The sequence below is a fragment of the Perna viridis genome, chromosome 1, assembly GCF_037379345.1.
Source record: "Perna viridis isolate PV_CMFRI_1.1 ecotype Kerala chromosome 1, ASM3737934v1, whole genome shotgun sequence".
In the NCBI taxonomy this organism is placed as follows: domain Eukaryota; kingdom Metazoa; phylum Mollusca; class Bivalvia; order Mytilida; family Mytilidae; genus Perna; species Perna viridis.
In genome coordinates this window covers 52,498,783-52,520,853 of record NC_142445.1, presented here as the reverse complement: position 1 = coordinate 52,520,853, position 22,071 = coordinate 52,498,783, and the positions used below count along the sequence as shown (strand labels likewise).

The 22,071-nt window shown below is 31.6% G+C and overlaps 1 protein-coding gene across 19 annotated transcripts in view; it reads left to right on the top strand.

Annotated features, from left to right (window-relative positions):
- Positions 1–21,448, top strand: part of LOC148629313 (uncharacterized) — a 54,892-nt gene extending 33,444 nt beyond the window's left edge. For 10 of the 19 annotated variants that reach the window (XM_088547939.1, XM_088547947.1, XM_088547962.1 and 7 more), the window contains 19 exons: positions 1,162–1,249; positions 1,710–1,862; positions 3,173–3,270; positions 3,834–4,012; positions 4,401–4,585; positions 5,219–5,428; positions 5,845–5,910; positions 7,080–7,127; positions 7,354–7,821; positions 8,935–11,154; positions 11,405–11,434; positions 12,218–12,280; positions 12,857–13,183; positions 14,277–14,375; positions 14,571–14,726; positions 15,472–15,675; positions 18,459–18,554; positions 19,262–19,365; positions 19,830–21,448. In XM_088547939.1, the coding sequence (XP_088404065.1) occupies positions 1,162–1,249; positions 1,710–1,862; positions 3,173–3,270; positions 3,834–4,012; positions 4,401–4,585; positions 5,219–5,428; positions 5,845–5,910; positions 7,080–7,127; positions 7,354–7,821; positions 8,935–11,154; positions 11,405–11,434; positions 12,218–12,280; positions 12,857–13,183; positions 14,277–14,375; positions 14,571–14,726; positions 15,472–15,675; positions 18,459–18,554; positions 19,262–19,360 (4,789 nt within the window). In that variant the 3' untranslated portion in view covers positions 19,361–19,365; positions 19,830–21,448. Of the gene's footprint in view, positions 1–1,161; positions 1,250–1,709; positions 1,863–3,172; positions 3,271–3,833; positions 4,013–4,400; positions 4,586–5,218; positions 5,429–5,844; positions 5,911–7,079; positions 7,128–7,353; positions 7,822–8,934; positions 11,155–11,404; positions 11,435–12,217; positions 12,281–12,856; positions 13,184–14,276; positions 14,376–14,570; positions 14,727–15,471; positions 15,676–18,210; positions 18,400–18,458; positions 18,555–19,261; positions 19,366–19,829 lie in introns of those variants that run through there. The other 9 variants (XM_088548027.1, XM_088548092.1, XM_088548083.1 and 6 more) reach the window with 6 other exon arrangements.
- Positions 21,449–22,071: the final 623 nt, after the last annotated feature.

The window sequence follows — 22,071 nt, the reverse complement described above, 5'->3', positions numbered from 1 at the left end:
AACATTAAGATTTATTATTAGGTAGCAGTATAGTCACATGACAAGATGGATTTATTTTTAAGTATATATATTCAAGGTGCAATGTAAACTCTATCCATTTTGCTTATTTGCAATGGATATCTTTTGACTTACAACAGCTAAGTAAATTTTCTAGTGTCAAAGCATCAAAAAATCATATGAAGAGAAAATACTCCTTTTAAAAGTTTTAAGGTATCAGAAAGATACAATTATTGGGTACATCTTTTGTTGAGTGTTAATTCATATTAATGCCTAAATAGGTAAATGTAACATGAAAAATTTTTAAATACAATAATTTTCAATCCTTAAGACACTGTCCTAGTCAGTAACATATTTAGATGTAATGAAAACAATTACCTTAGTAGACTTGCATACCCTTATGATTTTGGCCTAAGGCTCATGATTTTAGGTCTATCTTATGCCATTACAATTGTTGCAAAATTCCTTATGATTTGGCAAAATTTTGGTATTTCATGATTTTTTTTCATATCCTGCCCGTCATGTTCCGTACATTATTCAAACATAGACAATTTCCAGTAAACAAAAGAAGCATGTCAAAATGTAATTTTAATGAGGATTCCGAGCAACAAGTTAAAAAAAAGAGGCCATCCAATAGTTGCAAAAGTTTAAGGAAGAGTATACTGAACTATGGTCTTTCATTGTAAAGTAAAACAAAGGTGTCCACTTCACATTCTGCAGCGTATGCATGCAGTATTTTAGAATAAGGCAGCATGGACTATTGTCTGAAGAATGTCTCCACCAAAAAGTATCTTGAGATGGCATCACTGCAAGCTTCCTCTCATAAGATGTCTACTTTCTTTTCCCCTTGAAATGAAATGGTTGAATCTGACTCTGCAGTAATTAATGCAGGGACCCTCTTTCTAAACCAAAATATGATTAAAATGTCAACATTATGTTGTTCTATCATGTGCCATTTACATTTATGCTATGTATTGTGGTTTTGATGCTTAAAATTTTGTTTTATGTCAAAACCTTGTGCCTTACTATTTTATACCTCAACATAATATCTTTTTAGAGGCAAATTATTATTTGTAACAAAGAAGGGTAGGAAAGTCTGCCTAAGCAGTTAATTGATAAGTAGTATATTGTACAGCAACAATAATTTATTTTGTAAACTTGCAGAGGCTTATCACCTGAAGAAGCAGAGTTACAATACTTACAGAATGCCAAAAAGTTAGCAATGTATGGGGTAGATTTACATCAAGCAAGGGTAAGGTTACTGTAGTGTTGAATGATTTAATTTAAAAATCATCATGTCAGTAAAATATTGGTGAACTTGAAATAGATTTTCAATGAATTCTAGAAACCACCAGGTTCTTATGCCTGAAAGAGTCTACTATCCCTGTGCTCTTTCAACTTTCTGTTGGCTACCATTATATATGTAGTTTTAATGGAAAGTAAACAGTTTTAATATACATGTAAGCATAATAGATGTTTTCCGCACATCTTTTTAGCTTTTCTGTTAGGTTTGATGTGTGTTTTGATATAATTATAAGAACTGAAAATGATTATGAATTATATTTGTCAATATATGAAAAAAGGCATTTGTTACTGTTTTTTTTTTTCTTTGAACGTAGTATATTGGCTAAATTTGTATAAAGGAATTTTTATAAGTCTTAAATATTTAACAAGTGACATGTCATGTATTTCACCAAAATGATTTTTTGCAGGACTCACAAGGAATAAAATTAATGCTTGGAGTTTGTGCCAGTGGTATACAAGTTTATAAAGACAAATTAAGGATCAACAGATTTGTTTGGCCAGCTATTTTAAAACTCTCATATAAAAGAAATAGTTTTTATGTAAAGAAAAGACCATCAGAGGTATGTTATAATAAATGTGTGCACTTTGCAGGAGAGTAAATTGTAATGTCGATAAACAAAACTTTGTATAGTACAGTCGAACCTTGATGTGTTGAACTCGGATTAGTCAAAATCTGGATAACTCAAACTAATTACAAAGTCCCAGCAAAACTCCCCTTACTTCAATACAATTTTACCTCGGATGACTCGAACTCGGATGAATCGAAACCTCGGATAACTCAAGGTAATCAATCAGTCCCCTCGATAGGACTTTGAGGTTAATTAATCCTGATGTCTCGAAGTCAACTAATTAGTCAACTAATTGATTGCATTATTACAAACCATGATCGAAGTGTGTTTTAACAACAGTTAGCGTGTCTTTTAAAATTAATTTGTTGACACTCTTTATGGTTTGATTTGTTTATTTAATTAATTTAAAATTGCGCATGTTGTTAAAAGAAACAAATTTTATTAATAACACGTGGGAATTTACACTAACAGTGATATCGGATATTTTGATATTTTGAAAAAATTTTTTAGGAAATACAGATGAATTGTAATGGTATCTGACTATTTAATGAAACATCAAACAGACGATAGTTAGGGTATTTCAACGACAATATTCGTTTCGCTAGTGAATTTGAAATTTTATCGTAATATTGTAGAGCACATTGTTTGACGATACTCCTGATTGTGAATCAAACAAAGCAGCATGTGATGAACTATGACGTTTTTGATGTAGAAAAAACAAAAAGGAAATTTCACTAAAACACTCGGTTCCGTTCAGTATTTCAAACATGATATACAACATACAAAAAAATATATTCCGATATGAAACGCTTGACATTACGAAGTACCGTGTAAAGTGAAGTACATGTACATGTACAAGCACAACAAATGATGTAACTACAGAAACAATCATGGACCAAACTACTAGTATATCCGGTTTATCCTTGACCTCATGTGTATCTTTTAAAGAAAATAAAAGGGTAGCTAAGTAAGATAGTGTTGTAAGGGTCTTGTTTATAATGATATATGAAAGATTGGTTTTAATTTATGCATGAATAACTTATATTATTATATAATATAAATATAATTTATGACTTAGTTATGTTACGCAAATTTCAGATTTAAATGTATGAATATAGTTTCTGAAAGGCTTTGATGTTTGCATTGACATGTACATGTATGTAGTATTTGTATTTTTGAAGAAATGAAATTACTCCAACATGCATTTAAATTTCTAGCTATAATGATTTATGTAAAGGATTCTCTTAGCATCCTTTTGAAATATGACAAGAAGTAGTCTCAATTTATTTGTCTTTTTGCAGGGAGAGAAAGATGGTGAAACAGTTAGTTTTAAATTAGATAATCATAAAATGGCAAAACGTGTATGGAAAACCTGTGTAGAACATCATGCATTTTTCAGGTAAAGATTCCATTTCTCATATAAGATATAGGTAGGGATTACAATTAGTGGTGGTCTGTTGTCTGAAACCCCAATTTCTGATGTTGGCCTGAGTCTTGGACCTTTAACCTTTGTCATTGACACTGTTTTGTGAACTTTAAATTTTCCTAGGGTGCACCATTGCTTAGAAACTTGGGACCTTTCATTCATGGAAGTAAATATAATCATTTTGTTGTACAATACCAAGCAAAATAAATCTATAGGAAGGAAATTATTGTTGGGTACAATCTTTTGTAACTGAAATGTCTATTAACTTAGATTTTATGGTAGGAATTGAAAAAAAATACATGTATATTTTAAAAGAGGAAGTTTTTGTAAATATTTTTTCTGTGTTGATATATCCGACAGGAAGTTACTTACTTGTTTTAGGTTTCTAGATACATGTATATAAAAATGTATGAATGTATTGTTATTGTTTAGTTTGAAAAGTTCTATCATTTAATGAGCAGTTTAATGTGTAAATTTAGATATGATTGTTACTGAATAAAATTTTAATTTCTTAATTTTTGGCTGGTTTCTTTTAGATTACATGAAGCAGATCCACCCAAAAGTTCAACATTTCCCAGATTTAATTCCCGGTTCAGGTATTCAGGCAGAACACAAAAACAGGTTAGGGATGATGTGGAGAAAGTGGAAAACCGACCTAAATTTGATAGATCACATTTCAAATACAGTTCTATGCCACAGAGTAATCACACAGAAGGTAAAGACTTACATTTAGTCCTGTTGTTAACAATTCTTGAGTTTTAGTTAACTTTCTTATTTTTGCTTGTTAGCACTAAAAAATCATTTATTATGGTGGAGAATGAGCAATGAAGATAATCTATTATGTTTGGAATTTTCTTTTAAAAAACAGTACTAGAACTCCCTCCAGCCTGCCAAAATGAAATCATTTTAGACAGTGATATAACATATGAATGGTATTGAAGTTTCCTATTATTATTATTATTATTATTATTATTATAGTCTCAACTTATAATGATCTTTACATAGATTGTTGCTATTGACCAAATTGACTATGTATACAGTTCTGTTGCATTGTAAGTTTTGTTTTTGCAGTATTAAAGAAACTATATTTTTGTATCACGTAGGTTACCCAGATGAGAAAGATAGAACTGACCAGAAAGGAGTAACCACTCCATCCACAGAAAGTGGTCCACCTCCATATTACAACCAAGATCCTGATGGCTATAACAAAATGGAAAGCCATGCAGATAAACCTAATAACTATGGTGATACATCAGAAGACAGACGTGACAGGATACCTGCTGAAGGGGTTGGTGTTGTTACATGACTGAATTACATTTTTTTGTTAATTTAATACATACATTATCACAGACTAGCTTTTCACTTTTCAGATTTTTTTTTGATATTCCAAATATGCTATGTTTAAATCCTTCATGATTATTTATATTTCTCATTAATTGAGTTAGTTTTGATAATATATGAGAAAAGTTTTTTTTGTTTTTTTGTTTGTTTGTTTGTTTTTTTAATTTGAATGATAATTAGTTAAATGTATTTTAATTTTTGGAAAGGCCAAAAAAATATTTGTGTTTACTGTACCCTTGACCAACCTTAATTTTTGTGTTCATGACCCTGACCTTTTTTATTTGAACAATTTCAATAGCCAGAAATTTTGTCCCTGACCTGTAACCAAACCAACAATTATGGTACAATATTGGAAATCTCCAGAGGAAGGGAAAAAAATCAAACTACCAATTCTTTTTTTTTTCTGCAGGTGACCGTAACAAACATTTTTTTGCCTAATACAGCAGTTTGAAAACCAACAGTTAATAGCTTATCAAGATAGAGGATATTATCTTACAAAATCTATTGAGAATTTCTGTAATTCTATTGTATGCATTAAAAACTCCATCAAATTCTTGAGTAAATTTTGTATAAACTTTAGGAGGCTGTAGAAGATTATCATGGTGGTGCTGGTGATGCTGCCACTCTGGAGGCTGCAAGGAAAGGCAAAAAATCCAAGGAAGAGAAAGAACGAGAAAAGCGTGAGAAAGAAGAAGAAAAACGACGGAAGAAAGAAGAGGAAAAAGAACGTAAAAGATTGGAAAAGGAGAAAAAACTTGGTAAAGGATCAGAAGACAGGACAGATAAAATGGTAAGTACCCATGTAGTATATTTTTAATGGAGGGGTTACTTTTCATAAAATATAAAAATAGGAGACTTGGTATGATTGCCAATGAGACAGTCGTCCGTCACAAGCCAGGCAATGAACAATTAGACTTCTACAGGTCATCACACAGTCTTTAATGAGGGGCAAAACCCATACCATAAAGCAAGCTGTAAAAGGCCCCAAACAAATAAAGTGAAACTGATTCATAAAAGACAAAATTTCACCTTTCAATTGTCTTTTCATTATTATTTTAATTTTATTTTGGTAGAGATATGGATTAATCAAGTAAGAAGTTAATTCTTGCTTCAACCAAAGTAATGATTTCTTACTTCAATGATCATCATATGATCTATTTGATCTTCAATTCTGGAGAGAAATAACCAATGATTTTTGGTTTGTAGGAAGATACAGCAGCAACATCTGGTTATAATGGTGACCATGTACCTGGGTCTGAAGGTCTTGATTCTGTGAGTTATTTTCAAATTTACTGTTTCTTGATTATATTTTACTTTTTTTGATTTGATGATTTTTCCAATTTTTTTCCTTGAAAATGCTTAGAATGATCGATTTCCACCGTGCAAACATGTTTAAATTTTCGAAATGTTGACTGAAAAATATAATTACCAGTCATCTTAAATGATATGATTTTTTATTGAAGAAATAAATCATGGAAACTCCATTTTATCATAGTTTTACAATGTGCTGACCATTTATGTTCATATTTATTTTAAAAGAATGCTTCATAAATGGTCAGCCCATGGTAAAATTATGATAAAATGGATTTTTTGAGATTTATTTAAATTCTAATAGGACAATTACTGTACTTTTGTACATTTTCGTGACCTATTATGGTAATCTTAGGATCTCAGTATTTGTCCATATTTGGCTGTATACATAACACTATTTCAGTGGAAATGGTTGCCAGTGAAACTTTACTTTGTATTTATTATGTAGAACAATGTCAGATATTGCAATAGTTTTTTGCATTATAAGGTCATGGTGTTCACACATGGACAGGTAAAATGTTTCATTCATTGACGATTGTTAATGTTTGTTTTCTTCCATGATTGGGGCGTGGCACATGGCGAGTGTTACCGTGTACCTGTGTAGGTTTTTATGGAATATAATATAATTTTTCTAAAACATAACGTTAAAAATTTTTATTAAATGTAATTTGGACGTTCATTTACGCTACTGAAATGAATGAAAACAGCTGATACACATGGGCATGTTACATATGTTTGTTTACGTGATTATGGTGGGCAGTAATTTACACACACAAGCCACATCCAATAAGTCCCGTGCTGCTCATATAGCAATAAAAAATCAACCATAGTTGTGGTCTCAAAGCCTTGTAAGGACGTCATATTAGAATAGTATTTTTTGGCTTGAGTGTGGCTCTTTTCTCTTTCCTTTTTTTTAGTAGTAGTAGTTTTTAGTGAAAATTTAAAAAAAAAGAAGAAGAAAATATCTGTGGCTAAGTCTACGTAGAAGCCTTACTGTCTTACTATATTTGAAATATTATGGTTATATTTACTATGGATTTGTTACATTTGACAAGAATGAATGCTGTATTTGTTGTGATAACATTGCATGTACTTTGTGTGATATTAACACACTGTAACTTTTACACCAGGGACAGATAACTAGTCCACTGACACCAGATGCAGCCGATTCCACAAAGGTTACCTTTTATATTTTTTTTAATTTGTATATTTACCCATTGATTGTAACCTCATCATTTTAAATTGTATTTTTTTTTCATTATACATAAAGAATTTTTATTCACTGAATATTTTTTTATACATTAATGTTTCTATCAAGTTTAATAATTAAATATCATTTAAAAAATTTTGTCAGAAAAAAAAGATAGAAATAAAATTAAATAAAATATTCATGGTATAAAACAGGAACATACTCGACCAGTTGCTGAAGCTTCAATTGATGATTCTAATAACAATATGGCTGGACTAGCAAATGTAGGAGTTGTTTCTCCTGGAAAATCTGAGGATGACAAAAATAGGCCACTTGTGTCCAAGGAGACTGATATTGATGGTCATGGAGACAAAAACAATTGGAATAAAGATAATAAGAAGGATGGAATGAAAAGAGATGATGATCTTAGAAAATCAGATAAGTCTGATGATCCAAAAAAATCAGACAAGCATGATGATCACAAAAAATCAGACAAGCAAGATGATGATAAGAAGAAAGACAAATCTAAGAGGAAAGAATCTGATAAATCTAAAGATAAAAAGTCTGGGTTCTTTGGAAGACTTAAGTCTCCTAAAGACAAGGATTCCAAGAAATGGAAAGGGAAAGAAAGTGATCTTGATTCAGCTCCAGGGAGCCCAACCAGTCCAGATTCTCTTAACAAGGTTATAAGTTCACACTTGCCTGCTTAAAGTACAAAGCATTTAGTGCATTAAACATGCTTATTTACATTTATTGGTTTAACATCTCATAAGCATATAGACTGTCTCAGCATTTATGAAATGCATATGCTTTACAATAGATTCAGTATTTGTGCTAAGATTGTTCATTTAAGAATAGTTAACATGAAAGAACATCAATTGAGATTTCCACTCAATTTATTGGGAAGTGTTATATCAGCACTCATCTTAGCTTATTTGTTAATGATGTCAAATATTTTTAAATAGATTTTTCAAAAATACTGAATCAATAAAACTGAACCCAGTTCTATATATTTTCATACTATTTGAAAATATTTATTTATACTATTTTCTGCTTTCTCCCCCATATGATGCAATTTAGATTAGGTAGCTTTATCTGTAATGGTAAAAGGTTCAGAAGCTTTTTCCATGCATTTAAGTGTCTGCAAGGTTACACCAATTTCATTTTTATGTATTTTTTTCTGAGTATTTCAAGTGTGATATAATGGTAGCAGGGGTATACCTTGACAATATGCTTCAATATTCCCTACTTGTTATAACTATAAAGAAAAAAAATTCCCAGTTAATGACATTTTTCCTTATATATTTCAGATATAATTTTTTATACTAGGTTGTTTTTGTTCACAATATTTTATGATGAAGAATTGCACAATGTATCACATAAGCAATTTAAAAAGTAAATCTGCTTCATGTGGTTGCATGTTACCCCTACTTTAAATTTAGCATGACCATTATAAATTGTGTAGTTCATTTCCTGTACTATAAGGACACAAGGCTATTGTTTGTATTTATTTTTATCTTAGATATGTGTGGAGAATTAACATATAGTGATTTATTGTGCATGGCTGGCTTTTTACAGTAGCAAGACTGGGAAACTGTTGCCAAGGTAATGTGAGCTATGATTACGTATTCTATTGAATTATCAACCTTGATGCAGCATGATTTTATACAACAGCATGATATTATTCCGTTGAAATGTTCTGATAGAAAAACTGCCTTCCTGATGAATTGCATGGCATGAGGCTCATGAGAGTTATCATAGTTCAACATAAAATATACTGTCATCTTTTTATGCAGAAAATGGTAACAACCTCTGAAAATACAGTAGTTGAGGAAAAGAAGGATGAAGCATCTGAAAAAAATGTTGAAGTAAAAATAAAAAATACTTTAGCAACAAAGCAAAATATCGAAGAAAAGATTCCAAATTCAAGTCAAATTGTTCAGAATGAGGTCAAATCTGAGACAAAAATGGAAGTTGAACAAAGCTCTTCAGTGTTAGCACCACCAGTTATTGAAATTAAGGAAGATGTCTCTGTTGTCTCAGAATCTCATACAGCTAAGAAAAAAAATGAAGAATGTAAAAGTGAGCAAGCTGTTATACCTGATTCAAACATTGGAAGTGAAGTTGTAGTAGTAGTGGAAAAATCAAAAGTCTGTGATAAGGTAGAAACAGGTAGTCTTAGTAGTGATAGCAGTGATGATGAGGAAATTTGCGGATCTTATCACATTGAATCTCCTATGGATGACATTTCTAATGTGAAAGTAGAAACTATTGTTGAGGAAGAATTAAGTGAATGTAAAGATGTAGTGATTGATGAAGCTACCACCAAAACTATTGTAGAACAAAATAGTGATGAAGTTAAGGGAAAGAATAATGTTGTTGATACAGCAGAAGATAAAATGAAGGAGGCGGTAGGAGAGAAGGCAATTGAACAAGTTAGAAATGAAGTTGAGGCTTGTGATAAGGTGAGGATGGTTGATAAAGTTCAAACTGAAAATAAAACTGAGGCAATTGAGAAAGAAAAAGATCAAAATGATGATATAACTACTGAGATAAATGAAATTGTAGAGAAAGCCCAGGAAATTGTAAATAATGGAACTAAAGAAGATAAAGCTGAGTCTAACACTGATGTACAGATCAATTATGGTATAGATACTGTTACTGAGGAGAAACAAGTGTCTGACAAAGCAGAACATCATGAAAGAAATGTGGAGGAAAAAAGAGACTTTGATGTTGTTGTCTCTGAGCAAAAATGTGTCTCCCCTGATGGTAAACAAGTTATGACAGTTAAGTCAGAAAGGAGGACAGAAACTATTCAAAAAGAGGTTGTTACTCATACTAGACGAGAACTCCGACCAGAAGAGTTCCTTAAGTATGAAAAAGAAATACTGGCAGCTGATGAAAAGAATAGACTTGCCTTGCAGGATAAAACAAAAGACTTTGTCGAGTCTGTCCAGATTGTGGAAGTAAAAACTGAAGAAAAAATAATTGGTAGAGAAGATCAAGAGGATATTAAAGTTGTTGAAAGTAAAACTGTAGTAGAACCTGCTGAAAAGCAGGAGACGGCCATTAAGGAATCTAATAAGACAGTGGAGAAAGAAAGTGAAAACAAAACAGCTGGAATTGAGGAAGGAGTTGTTGAGGTTAAACTTGTAAAAGCTGATAATGATTTAGAGGAAAATGTGGAAAAAATGAAGTATATAGATGAAAGTTCTGGTGATAGCATTAATGTAACTGTCAAACAGGAAAACAAAGAGGTAATAACACCTATAATTAATGAGGAAGCAGGTAATGATAAGGCAGAAGTGAAAATTGATAAGAAAGAAAGCATTAGACTGAAGCAGGAAGAAAAGGAGAAGAAAAAGAAAGAGCTGGCAGAGGCTAAGGCTCAGAAGAAAAAAGAAGCTGCTGAGGAGAAAGAACGTAAAAAAAGAGAAAAACAGGAAGAAAAGGAGCGATTAAAACAAGAGAAATTGGAAGAGAAGGAAAAAAAGAAAAAAGAAAAACAAGCTGAAAAGGAAAGGAAGCAAAAGGAAAAACAAGAAAAGAAGAACAAGAAAAAAGGAGAACCAAAGCCGGGAGAAGGGATTGAAGAGGCCAAGGATGCAGAAATAGCTTCAGAAAGAGCTGCAGGAAAAGCTGACAAGGTTTCACCCTCAGAGGAGGTCCAAGAACGTGTTCCAACAGCTCTTGCCATGGTCATTGCTAAACAAAAAGAAGAGGCAAAAATGGATGAAATAGATTTAAAAGATGAACCTGCTCAGGAAGTCGAAAAGGAACCTGAAGTTGTGAAAGAAGAGCAAAATCAGAAATCATCTAAAAAAGAGAAGAAGCAAAAAAGCAAAAAAGAGAAAATAACAAAGAAAGAAAGTCAAAAAACTCCAAAAAATAAAAAGAAGCACAAGACCACAAGTTGTTTTGCTGCTGCAGTAGAATCTAGTGATGAAGAAGAACCAGATATCAAGGTTGAAGAGAAACCTCCAGAAGAAGTTGTAGAGGAGGTTGTTCAAGAAGAGGTACATGTGCAGTTTCTATATTATAGTTCTGGAATGTATTTCATAAAAATCTTGGTAACTGTAAAAGCTGTTCTAAGTGAATTTTAATGCCTTGTCTCTTGATTCATATACTGATAAGGAAAGTTGTAAGTTGACAAAATTTGTACTTTTTGAAAATTGAACTCTTCTAATAATGATGAATTGAAACTTTAAATGTGTATTTTTTGTGTTTTTTTTATTCTGTATCCTGTTTAAATTGTCATTCAAATAGGAAGTTAAACCAGTCCAGGAAGAGATGAAGGTCAGTCAGAATGTCACAAGCATGTGAAGGCCATTTTACTAATAGTGACTGCCAGTATTATGAACTAATGACTGATATGTATTGATAGATTCATTGATTCTTTGTATATTATCCTGTTTTTTTTGTACTAATATACATTTGTAAGTCTTTCACTCAATTGACTTGAATGATTTTTACTGTCACTTTTATGGATTCAGATCTCATTTTATTTTTATCAGTACTTAATGCTTTATTTGACTGTGTAGGTCTCACCCTTTTAGGTTCTCTACTTGTCTGCAACCTGTACCATTATGTTTTCATGTTTACTTATTATAACAAACTGTTCTCTCTCTTCCCTTATTTTCACATATGATAATATCTGTGAAATATATCTTCTTTCCCACTGCTACGATGTCATTCATTAATCATTCTTAAATTTCCATCAGAACCTTGCCTGTCTGTTGGTGAAATAACTGATAAAAATTGTGCCATGGTCAATTCTCAGCATGAACTGGTACTATATTGTCTAAATACCATCATTACTTATATCATTGAACTTGATTATTTAGCACAAATGCTTGATTTTCTCCCAACCTACTAGTTGCTTTGACTGTATGTAGTCAATATTTCAGTTCATAATTCACATGTTACATTAACTTTATTCTCATATATGTCAAATAATTATTGAAGAAAAAAAAATATAATTGCTCTAATTTTCAGATATAAATTCTGTGAATGTAGTAAAAAGACTTCTTAATATTTCAAGTGTTCATTGCTGAGTAGAATGCTGTGTATTATTTTCAGAAGGGGAAAGGTCTAGGATGGGCTTTGCCTGGTATGGAAGAATTACAACAGAAAGGAACTAAGGTTTGAGCTCATTCTTATCAAGCATGTGGCCACCTTGTTTCTGTTCAGTTTTGTGTTTAATTTATTTGGGGAGCAATGTTTCCTTTGGAGCATGGCTTTCTTGGACATTCTAAATTCCTGTTGATGTTGATTCCTATGGGTTGAAGTTTAAATGCAAAAATTTGGAGAGAGAAAAAAAAATGAATTCCATTTTATTCGTATCATTTAGCTGTCCTATTTTCATTTTTTGAATCCTTTATATTTTTGTTTGTTTGTTTTTTTTTTGTTATGTAATTGGTCATGTTTATAGAAACAATAAAATTATTGTGCTATTTTCACTTTTGAGATAAAAAAAATAAATATCGCTGCACTCAGTATGTTTGTGATGTATTTTGGGAATTTCTCCCTTTACTTTGGTCAAAAGTTGATAATTTTATTTAAAATGCCACTTTTGTTGGCACTCTACATATTGGTTGTTACCAGCATGTGTATGTTAACTTCTTGTGTACTGTAGATGTTTTTGTTTCGAGTTATCTAGTGTTGTTAGGGTGCTGTTTATAGAAGTATTTAGCCAATAGTATATAATTGATACTACAGCATGAAGAAAATCTTAGCCCAACATTGTCAACCCCTGAGAACACAGACGAACTGGATAAAGAAGCAGAGAAATCTGAAGAAAAATCCCAACCAGAAAATGATACAACTGTTGAAGTAGATACATGTAGTAAGACTGAACCAATAGATTTGGTTGAAGTTCAGGAAAATGTCGAGAAAATAGAAATTGTTTCAACCAAGGCTGCTCCTGAGGTTAAGGCAGACATGCCATCAGACAGCTCTACTGATACAACTGAATCCTTTAAGGAAATTGAGGACAGGAAACTAGAAGAACAGTCAAGCATCACGAGTGATGGAACAGCATCAGAGGTTTGGATGCATGGAGTTCTGTATGGAGTGTTTCCTTGTCTCCAGTCAATGCTTGTTATTGTCAACACTTGTTTATATATAAATAGCATGAAATGAACTACCATAACTTTTGCAAGTTTTGTACTTATTATCAACTTCCCACTCAGAAAGTTGTATAAAGTTTGGTTGTATGTAGTCATCTTGATGAAAAACAGGTCACAAAATGTATGCAAAATTTCTGAGTACATTGAGTTGACTCTTTTTCAATAATTGTACTTTAATAAGAATCTTTGAATAGAATTTAATTAGTAATTTAATCCTGATAATATATAGAGGTTATTTCTCCTTCCACCCTTGTATTTTCTGTTGTAACAAAGAATTATAGCATATCATTATGTATGAAATCTGACAATTTATATTGTCCTAACAATGTATACCAAACTTAAAACAGTCTATGTATAAATATTTCACACCCAATTAATTGTACACCATGATACATATTAATGTTGTTTTCAGAAGTAACAAAAGTCAGTCTATGAACATCCTGAAGTTGATTTGTTTATTTTATACAGATCACTTATCCAAGAACCTAACTTGCTTGTGATCAATTTTTATTTTGAACATTAGATGCATCACTAGTAGTATATAAATGACAAAAGCATGCTTTTTGTCTGCTTACCCCCATAGCCATAGTACATTAGCTTGGTCATATCTTGCTTCTTTTCTTAGGTTATTTTACTTTTGAAATGATTTCTTTGTATAATCATTTAACTTTAAGGGTTTGTGAATCTTGGAAATGATAGCAGGATTATATAGATATGTACAATTAGTTTCTAATGCTTAAGTGTTTTCAGAACAGAGGTAACATTGTAATGTATTGTAATTAACATGCATATCTTTTCAAAATATGATTTGAAATGGATAAATTCCAACTTGGTTGAGATTTTTCAGCATTCATTGTACACCAATGGAGATGAGCTATCATGTTACACTTCTCCAAATTTGAAATGTTTTGTGAGTTAAAAAAAAAAAACAACCCTAATCCTGCTATTTTTTCCTAGAGGACTTGTTATCCATACTTTGATTTTGATGTGGATGAATATTATTTTGACAGGTTGGTATGGGAGGTGAGACCATCAGCCGGGTTCTTCCTCAGGGAGAAGGATCTATAGACAGACGCATGCAGTTTATACCAGTCACGCCACCTGTTCAGGTAAGGGATTCTGTAGACATTGTCTTTGAGTAAGGATGCTTATTCATCCAGGAAGGTGTCATTAAAACCAATATGATTATCTTAGGTTTTAATAATTAGAAGTCATCTTACAGGCTTTTGAATGTCATTGATAAATGATCTAGGAATAGCTTTTTATCATTTGTACTGCAGGTTTTATTTGGTTATATTTTATAGGAAACTAAAGATTCTCTGAAAGGCAACAGCTCTGACAGAATGCCATTTTTCGATCCTTCATCAGAAGATTCACTTAAAAAGAAACGTGGCCCTCCAGTCCCACCCAAAGGCATGAGGAATGGGTACTCAGATGAAGACAGACACCTACAAGATATGGTTAGTTCACTGAATTTTTTCCCTTTCTTTTTATTTTACTCTTGGTTTTGGCCTTTTTTAGTGGCATGCATTATGTCAAAGATTTAGGGAAGTGGATTTCTTTAATTTTTTCTCTGTTCTTCAATTCTGATATGATTTTTTTAAATCCTGAAAGAGCTCTCTGCTTTTTGAATTTGCTTCTTTAGTGAATAAGCATTTGCTAGTTGAGGTCCTGGTATGAAATTTTAAAGCCATAAATATTGGTAAAACAGATAAACATATCATACAACACACCATACACAGTTTATAGCCATCTCAGTGCACTATGACACATTATAAACCTACTAACCAATGAATCCTAGTGTTGTAAATAACAAGAATGTGTGTATTGTCCGGTTGTTCATATATAAAGATACTGGAATGTCAAGTCCTTATCTAAGTAGCCTTTATGGCCTGCAGTAGATAGTTTCCTGTATAGATGTATTGTATCTCAATATTTGCGAGAAGTTGATGATGCAGACTTTGGAGCAGTACCATACACTGCTTCAAAGGAACTTTGTTGGGTAAATGATCTTTTCTTGATTTATTCTTGTGGAGTTCTCTATGTATTATTCTCTAGAATGGATGTCAGTATTTTTGTTTCACAAGTGACAAAATTTGAAAGCACAAAATCATTCATTTTGATAACATTTTCTTCTTCACATTTAAAGTTCCCTTCAGTAGGGCTCTGAAACAAGTTAAATCAGTTCCTCTTTGTGTCTTTCAGCCTCCTACTATTCCAACAGAAAGTTTTACTTATGAAAATAATATGGATGATACTCCTATTTCAACGAAAAATGTTCCTTATGTCAAGACAAAAACACAAACTGTAACATATGAAAAAGATGGCTATCCATATGAATCTGAAGATGGTATTCTGATAAGTTCACAGTCCCATAGCACTCGAACACAAACCATTGAAACTACCACAGTAAGTTAGATCTTTTCTTTTATCAAAAATATGTAGACTGTGGTTTTTCTTTTGTTTACTGTAAACATCAGGATTAATTAGAGTAGAGTATGCAATTTCATAAACATGTTTCTGTCCAACTTACACACAGTAGGATTATTATTTAAGAAAAAGAAAACATTTTGTGATAAATATGCATAATTGAAAAAAATATTACAACTGTTTCTGTAGTACTCTTGATGAGGTACTGAAAACAATGTCAACAACCAAATTAAAAGCCCCTCTGAAATTGTATACTCTTGCACAATGTAGTAAATATTGTACTTTGCATGGCATTTTGTTGCTAGTTTAAACAATCTAGTGTAGTGAATGACATAGCTGACAGTATAGTCATATTTGCCAACAGCTTGTAAAGTGTATGGTTTGTAAGTTGTTGCATGAGAGTACCATTTTATTGCACACACTTTATACTCGGCGTCACATAAATAACATACTGTTAAAATTTGAATAAAAATATTTTCTACGACTTTATTGACACCAACCGTCGTTTAAATTGTCTTAAATGACTTGCTCATTCGTTTAGCCAAACAGCTTCTCAAAAACAAGTCGCTTATTAGCTTAAATCATGCGTAACAAATCCTTACGGGAAAATCCCATACTAATATCCGCCATGTTGGTTTTTACGGGACGATTTGTTTACAAACGAAGTGCGTAAGTTCCCGTCGAACTCCGGTGACAATCGTCTGCTTGATCAACTTCTCGGTATTATACGTTGTTCGCGTAAAATAAATCCGAGATATCCGAAATAACGCCGAATTGCATTCTGGGTTCTTCGGTTTTTGGACAAACCATTTAAACGTAAACAACATCTCCTAGCAACCCGATCACTGTAAACATGGCCGACTTTTTACAATGTAAATATTGCCACCTAGAATTAAAATCTGACCGGAATTTAACGATTCAATGTTTAGGGAGAAGCCGTTAATAACTAAAAACGGCTTCTCCCTAAACATTGAATCGTTAAATTCCGATCAGATTTTAATTCTAGGTGGCAATATTTACATTGTAAAAAGTCGGCCATTGTTACAGTGATCGGGTTGCTAGGAGATGTTGTTTACGTTTAAATGGTTTGTCCAAAAACCGAAGAACCCAGAATGCAATTCGGCGTTATTTCGGATATCTCGGATTTATTTTACGCGAACAACGTATAATACCGAGAAGTTGATCAAGCAGACGATTGTCACCGGAGTTCGATGGGAACTTACGCACTTCGTTTGTAAACAAATCGTCCCGTAAAAACCAACATGGCGGATATTAGTATGGGATTTTCCCGTAAGGATTTGTTACGCATGATTTAAGCTAATAAGCGACTTGTTTTTGAGAAGCTGTTTGGCTAAACGAATGAGCAAGTCATTTAAGACAATTTAAACGACGGTTGGTGTCAATAAAGTCGTAGAAAATATTTTTATTCAAATTTTAACAGTATGTTATTTATGTGACGCCGAGTATAAGTTGTACTTGCTATTTTAGTACAATATTTCAACAAATGCTAACACAGTACATGAAATAAAACAATATATGATATAACTTATCTATCAAATAACAGATTCCTGTAAGTTTATCTGCATTGTACAAAATATTTAGTATAGTAGATTCCAATTTCTGGTGTTTTACTGTTCTAACCAAACTGATCATTGCTTACTGAGTTTAAGGGAATTGTCAAGTTATCCAGTGCCTCTTTTTATATAAGCCCTTTAAGTAAACATTTAACTAATAGATAAATTTCTAATGAAACTTAACATGTTTGCTTTATATCACCTGCAGATGTATATGTAGCAAAACTGAAACCTTTAGTTGATGTCTCAGTTACTAAAATGGGTACATTTGAAGTACTTCATACCCAGTTAGTTATTTTTTCTCTCTTCATATTGAAATTGCAGGTGATAGGAAAAGATTTTCTTGAATTTGATACCTGGGTACTTTAATTCTTAAGAGTTACATAAACTTTTTTTTAACTTGAATTATGTAATTCAATTAAAAATTCAACATTTCTCAGTATGTTAAAAGTGAGTGATAAACATTATAACTAAGTTTTATTGCTATAATACCTTTACATATGATAGTCATTATTTGATTTCAAAAGTGGTCTGTTGTTGATGTTATTTTATTTACTTGGTATGCATGGTGAGAGGCACTAGAGTGCTGCTCTTAGAATATACATGTTATGTCTGATGCAAAGCACTTGTAAGATAAATGTTATCTAAATTTTTGTCTTTAGGCTTATAGTAAATAGACATACATGAAATTTTGTTATTTCTGAACCATACCTAAACTTAGTGTTCTATTAGAGAGTACAAAGTGTGATTTTCACTTAGATTGTGGTTACCAGTTATATTGTATGAGTGTGCTCTGATGAGGGAATATTTTTAAAACTATTTGCATGCCATGCTGTATTTAGAAGTTGTACATAGCAGAATGTTTTCAGTGCATGAAAGTTTTAAAACTGGTTTAGTAATGCAGTTAGGAATGTTGCAATTTTTTTTTCTTTTTTTTAAGATCACACTGGGAGTGACCAGTATTTACTGTTAAACAGTATAACACCACAGAATAAATAGTATAAAAATGGAAGAAAACTGCTCATAAATGTTAGCTTGTAATCCAGTTATACTCCTTACAACAAAAAGGAGGATTTTCAGTACAGATATTGTCATTTTATGTGAACAACACAGAAATTCTACACAAACTATTTTTAGCATACATGATAAGGAATGGAATGACATATGGTATACACATTTTATTTTCAGTATAAGACAGAGAAGGATGGTAAGATAGAAACACGCGTGGAGAAGAAGGTTGTGATAACAGACGAAGGTGATGATGATGACTTGGATCACGATGATGTAAGGGCTCTCTTTAAACCTTTCAGGATATTTAATTGAATGGTCCATTTATACAGAACAAAAACTTTTTTTTGTTTTTTTTGGCAAATAGTCTCTATTAAGCTGCTAATCAATTGTCAATAGATTTTTTTTCCATAGAGGCTGTTGAATGAATTTTAATGTAAAAAATATCATTATTTGGACATTGTATGATTTACAAGATGATAAAATAGGTATGATCTATCATAATTATTATACTCTACTCAGTAGGTGGTATATTTGTATCACCTAGTCTGTTAATCTGAATTTCCTCTGACCCTGCAACCCTCCTCCTTTGTTATCGGATATTGATATGTCGGGTTGGAGTCAGAATAATGTGCCACACAAAAAGTTTCAGCGGAACAGCGGAGTACCGCCTTTCTAACGACTTTCAAGTTGAAATTGTGCATGTTACACCTATCTTATTTGATCCCAGAATCATTTTCCTTTATGGTGATACCATATTTGCTACAAAAATTACATAAATTACATAAATTACATATCTACATTTCACTGCAATTATCTTCGTTCCCATTGGATTGATTGAAAAAAAATGTACATAACATGTACTTTATGACCTATCAGTACCAAAATAATAATGCAATAATGCTTTAAAACATGATTAATTGCATTAATAAATCAATTATGTTAATTTAATTGGAAATTGATGACACCAATATTTATTTCAGCTCTTAGCAGAAGCTATCCGTTCAGTAACTGAAATGAATCCAGATTTATCAGTTGAGAGAATAGAATGTATGCGACAGATAGAAGAAGTAGAAAAATAACTTTCGTAAGTGCTTACTTATTGTATAAAATAGTTCTTTCTGTGAAGAATTTGTGGAAGGTGAATAAGTTATTGCTTTTTCAACTTATTTAAATCTTATATCGCCAGCTTGGATCCAAGGAAAGGTGTATCAGTCATACACTCACTAAAATAGGGATTTATTTTTGTGGGGGTGGTGGGTGGTGGGGGGGGAGTACAATTTCTACCCCCAAAGTGATCTCCCCCTGTATTGTCTCCTTGATACATGTTTTAGATAAGTCATTTGTTAATAATTTTGTTCAGATTGTGCTATGACTATAAACATTATAGCAAATATATATTTGAAGAAGAGATCGATGTAAACATGAGAGTACAGGAAAAAAATTGGAGTACTGCACCCTTACAATCCCTATACACATACTGATTCTTACATGGGCATATACTTAAACAGATATCAGCTATTTAAACTTGCATTCAAATATTTTTTGCAGGTTGGATGATTTTCGTACGAGTGCTTTGGGAAAGCCAGGAGTTGTTTTAGTGCCTAAAGACTTGTTGACGCTGTCATTATTCTTAGCCTGATTGTTAATATGTCCTGTGGTTGTGAACCACAATACCAGACTGGTGTAGGATGATTTTATGTTGTGTGTAGGGGTTGAATTCTTATTCGTAGTCTCTTTCAATGGGGACAGTGAAAAATCTTCTGTAACATGTAAGGGCTGTGTTAAGTATATCAAGGGTGGTGTGAATCTTTAATTTTTCTGCTTTTTAATTTGTATTTATAGATTTCTAAGCTTGGCATTACATTGTATAAATATTTCCTTTTTGTTTGCAATTTTTCGTTAAGTATTTATGTTTATGGGATTGTACAAGCATTCAATGAATATTTTGTTAAAAAATATAGTAATTGTAACGAAAAAAATGGATTGTTTTAATTCATTTTCCTTCTCCACCAGTCTGGTTTTTAAATGCAATAATTTATATGTGACTTTGTCAAGTTATCAAACATTATCATGACATGTTTTGTAAAGCTCATCTATTGTTACAATCCATTATTTTAATCATGCATTTGTATCATTTATTTTATATATTTTAGAGTTCATTTTTTATTTCTTCTGTTTAAATGTCAAGACTGACGAAATTTTATTCTCATTTTATATAAAAATGGGGTTCTGAACTTAATGATTTGTTACTTGCCATTTGTACAATACTACCATCTTAACATTATTAGTAATGAAGTATTCGCGGTCATTCATATTTTATTACATTGTCAGGAAAAAATACAATGTATATTATTTGGCATCAATTGACTCTCAAGTTACTTGTTTCATAAAATTTACATTAAATGTTTGAACTCTCTCTCTGTAATTGAAAGTCTTACCTTTTTTACAAAATTTTATTTGATTTTATAAACTTTATATTAAATGCTTATTTTTATTGTAAACCATTATATTGGGAGGCAGCTGGAACTAGAACAGTGAAGCCTTTTGTTACTATATTTTTGTTATTTGTATAGAATTATAGATTTTAGTACAGATTTATTTAAGTAATGTAAATTTTATTCAATGTTGTAATTGAATAACCTTTTCAAATAAATAACTTCAGTTGCATTTTGTGTGAAATTTGAACATTGGTATTTACATTTTTTATTAGAAAACCTGCTTTGAGAAAAATTTACATTACTTGAAATTTCTTTTATTTGCATTTTGCTCAATGCTTATTTTTTTTCTGTTGCTTGATTGTCTGAATATTAGGGTTAGTGTTGATATATTGTGTTCTTAATGAACTTCTTTTGACAAAACAATTCACAATTTTTAGCATTATGAAATGGTATAGAATATTTGACAGATAGACAATCTTTTCCTTATTTTAAAAATGTGATATATTTGGTGAAATTTGAGTAATCAATTAGAAGACTTGAAAATATTGACTTAGTTTTGGTAATGTCAGTTACTCCTGACATGGTTTATAATTCCTAGTTAAATTGTTAGATGGTTGTTTTGCCTTGTAAAGGTGTTTATTTATTTGTCTGTTTCTAACATAAGGCCTAGCAGCTGTTCAGAACTTCATTTTATTCTCTTAAAGGCATACAAATAAATTTTTAATATCATTATTGTTTTGATTTTTATGTGAGAAGTTTGTGGAGAGGCATGATCTTGTCTTCTTAACTTTCGAGTGTCTGATATATTCTAATGAAATATCATAATAGTGAAATATTAAGACTGCCCACATAAAAATCAGGCAGATCCTATGATATGGGTGGCATAGGGTAAATGTAATGTATATACCATATGTAAGTCTAATTGTATAAAGTTTGTTTTAAATCGAAATGGATGGCCCCAAAAAATGATTTTCTAGTTCAATAACAAAGTGGATGGTTCAAAAAATGATTTCATAGTTCAATAACAAAGTGGATGGCCCAAAAAATGATTTCATAGTTCAATAACAAAGTGGATGGCCCAAAAAATGATTTTATAGTTCAATAACAAAGTGGATGGCCCAAAAAATGATTTCATAGTTCAATAACAAAGTGGATGGCCCAAAAAAATGATTTTATAGTTCAATAATAAAGTGGATGGCCCTAAAAATGATTTTATAGTTCAATAACAAAGTGGATGGCCCCCAAAAAAATGATTTCATAGTTCAATAACAAAGTGGATGGCCCAAAAAATGATTTTATAGTTCAATAACAAAGTGGATGGCCCCAAAAAAAAATGATTTCATAGTTCAATA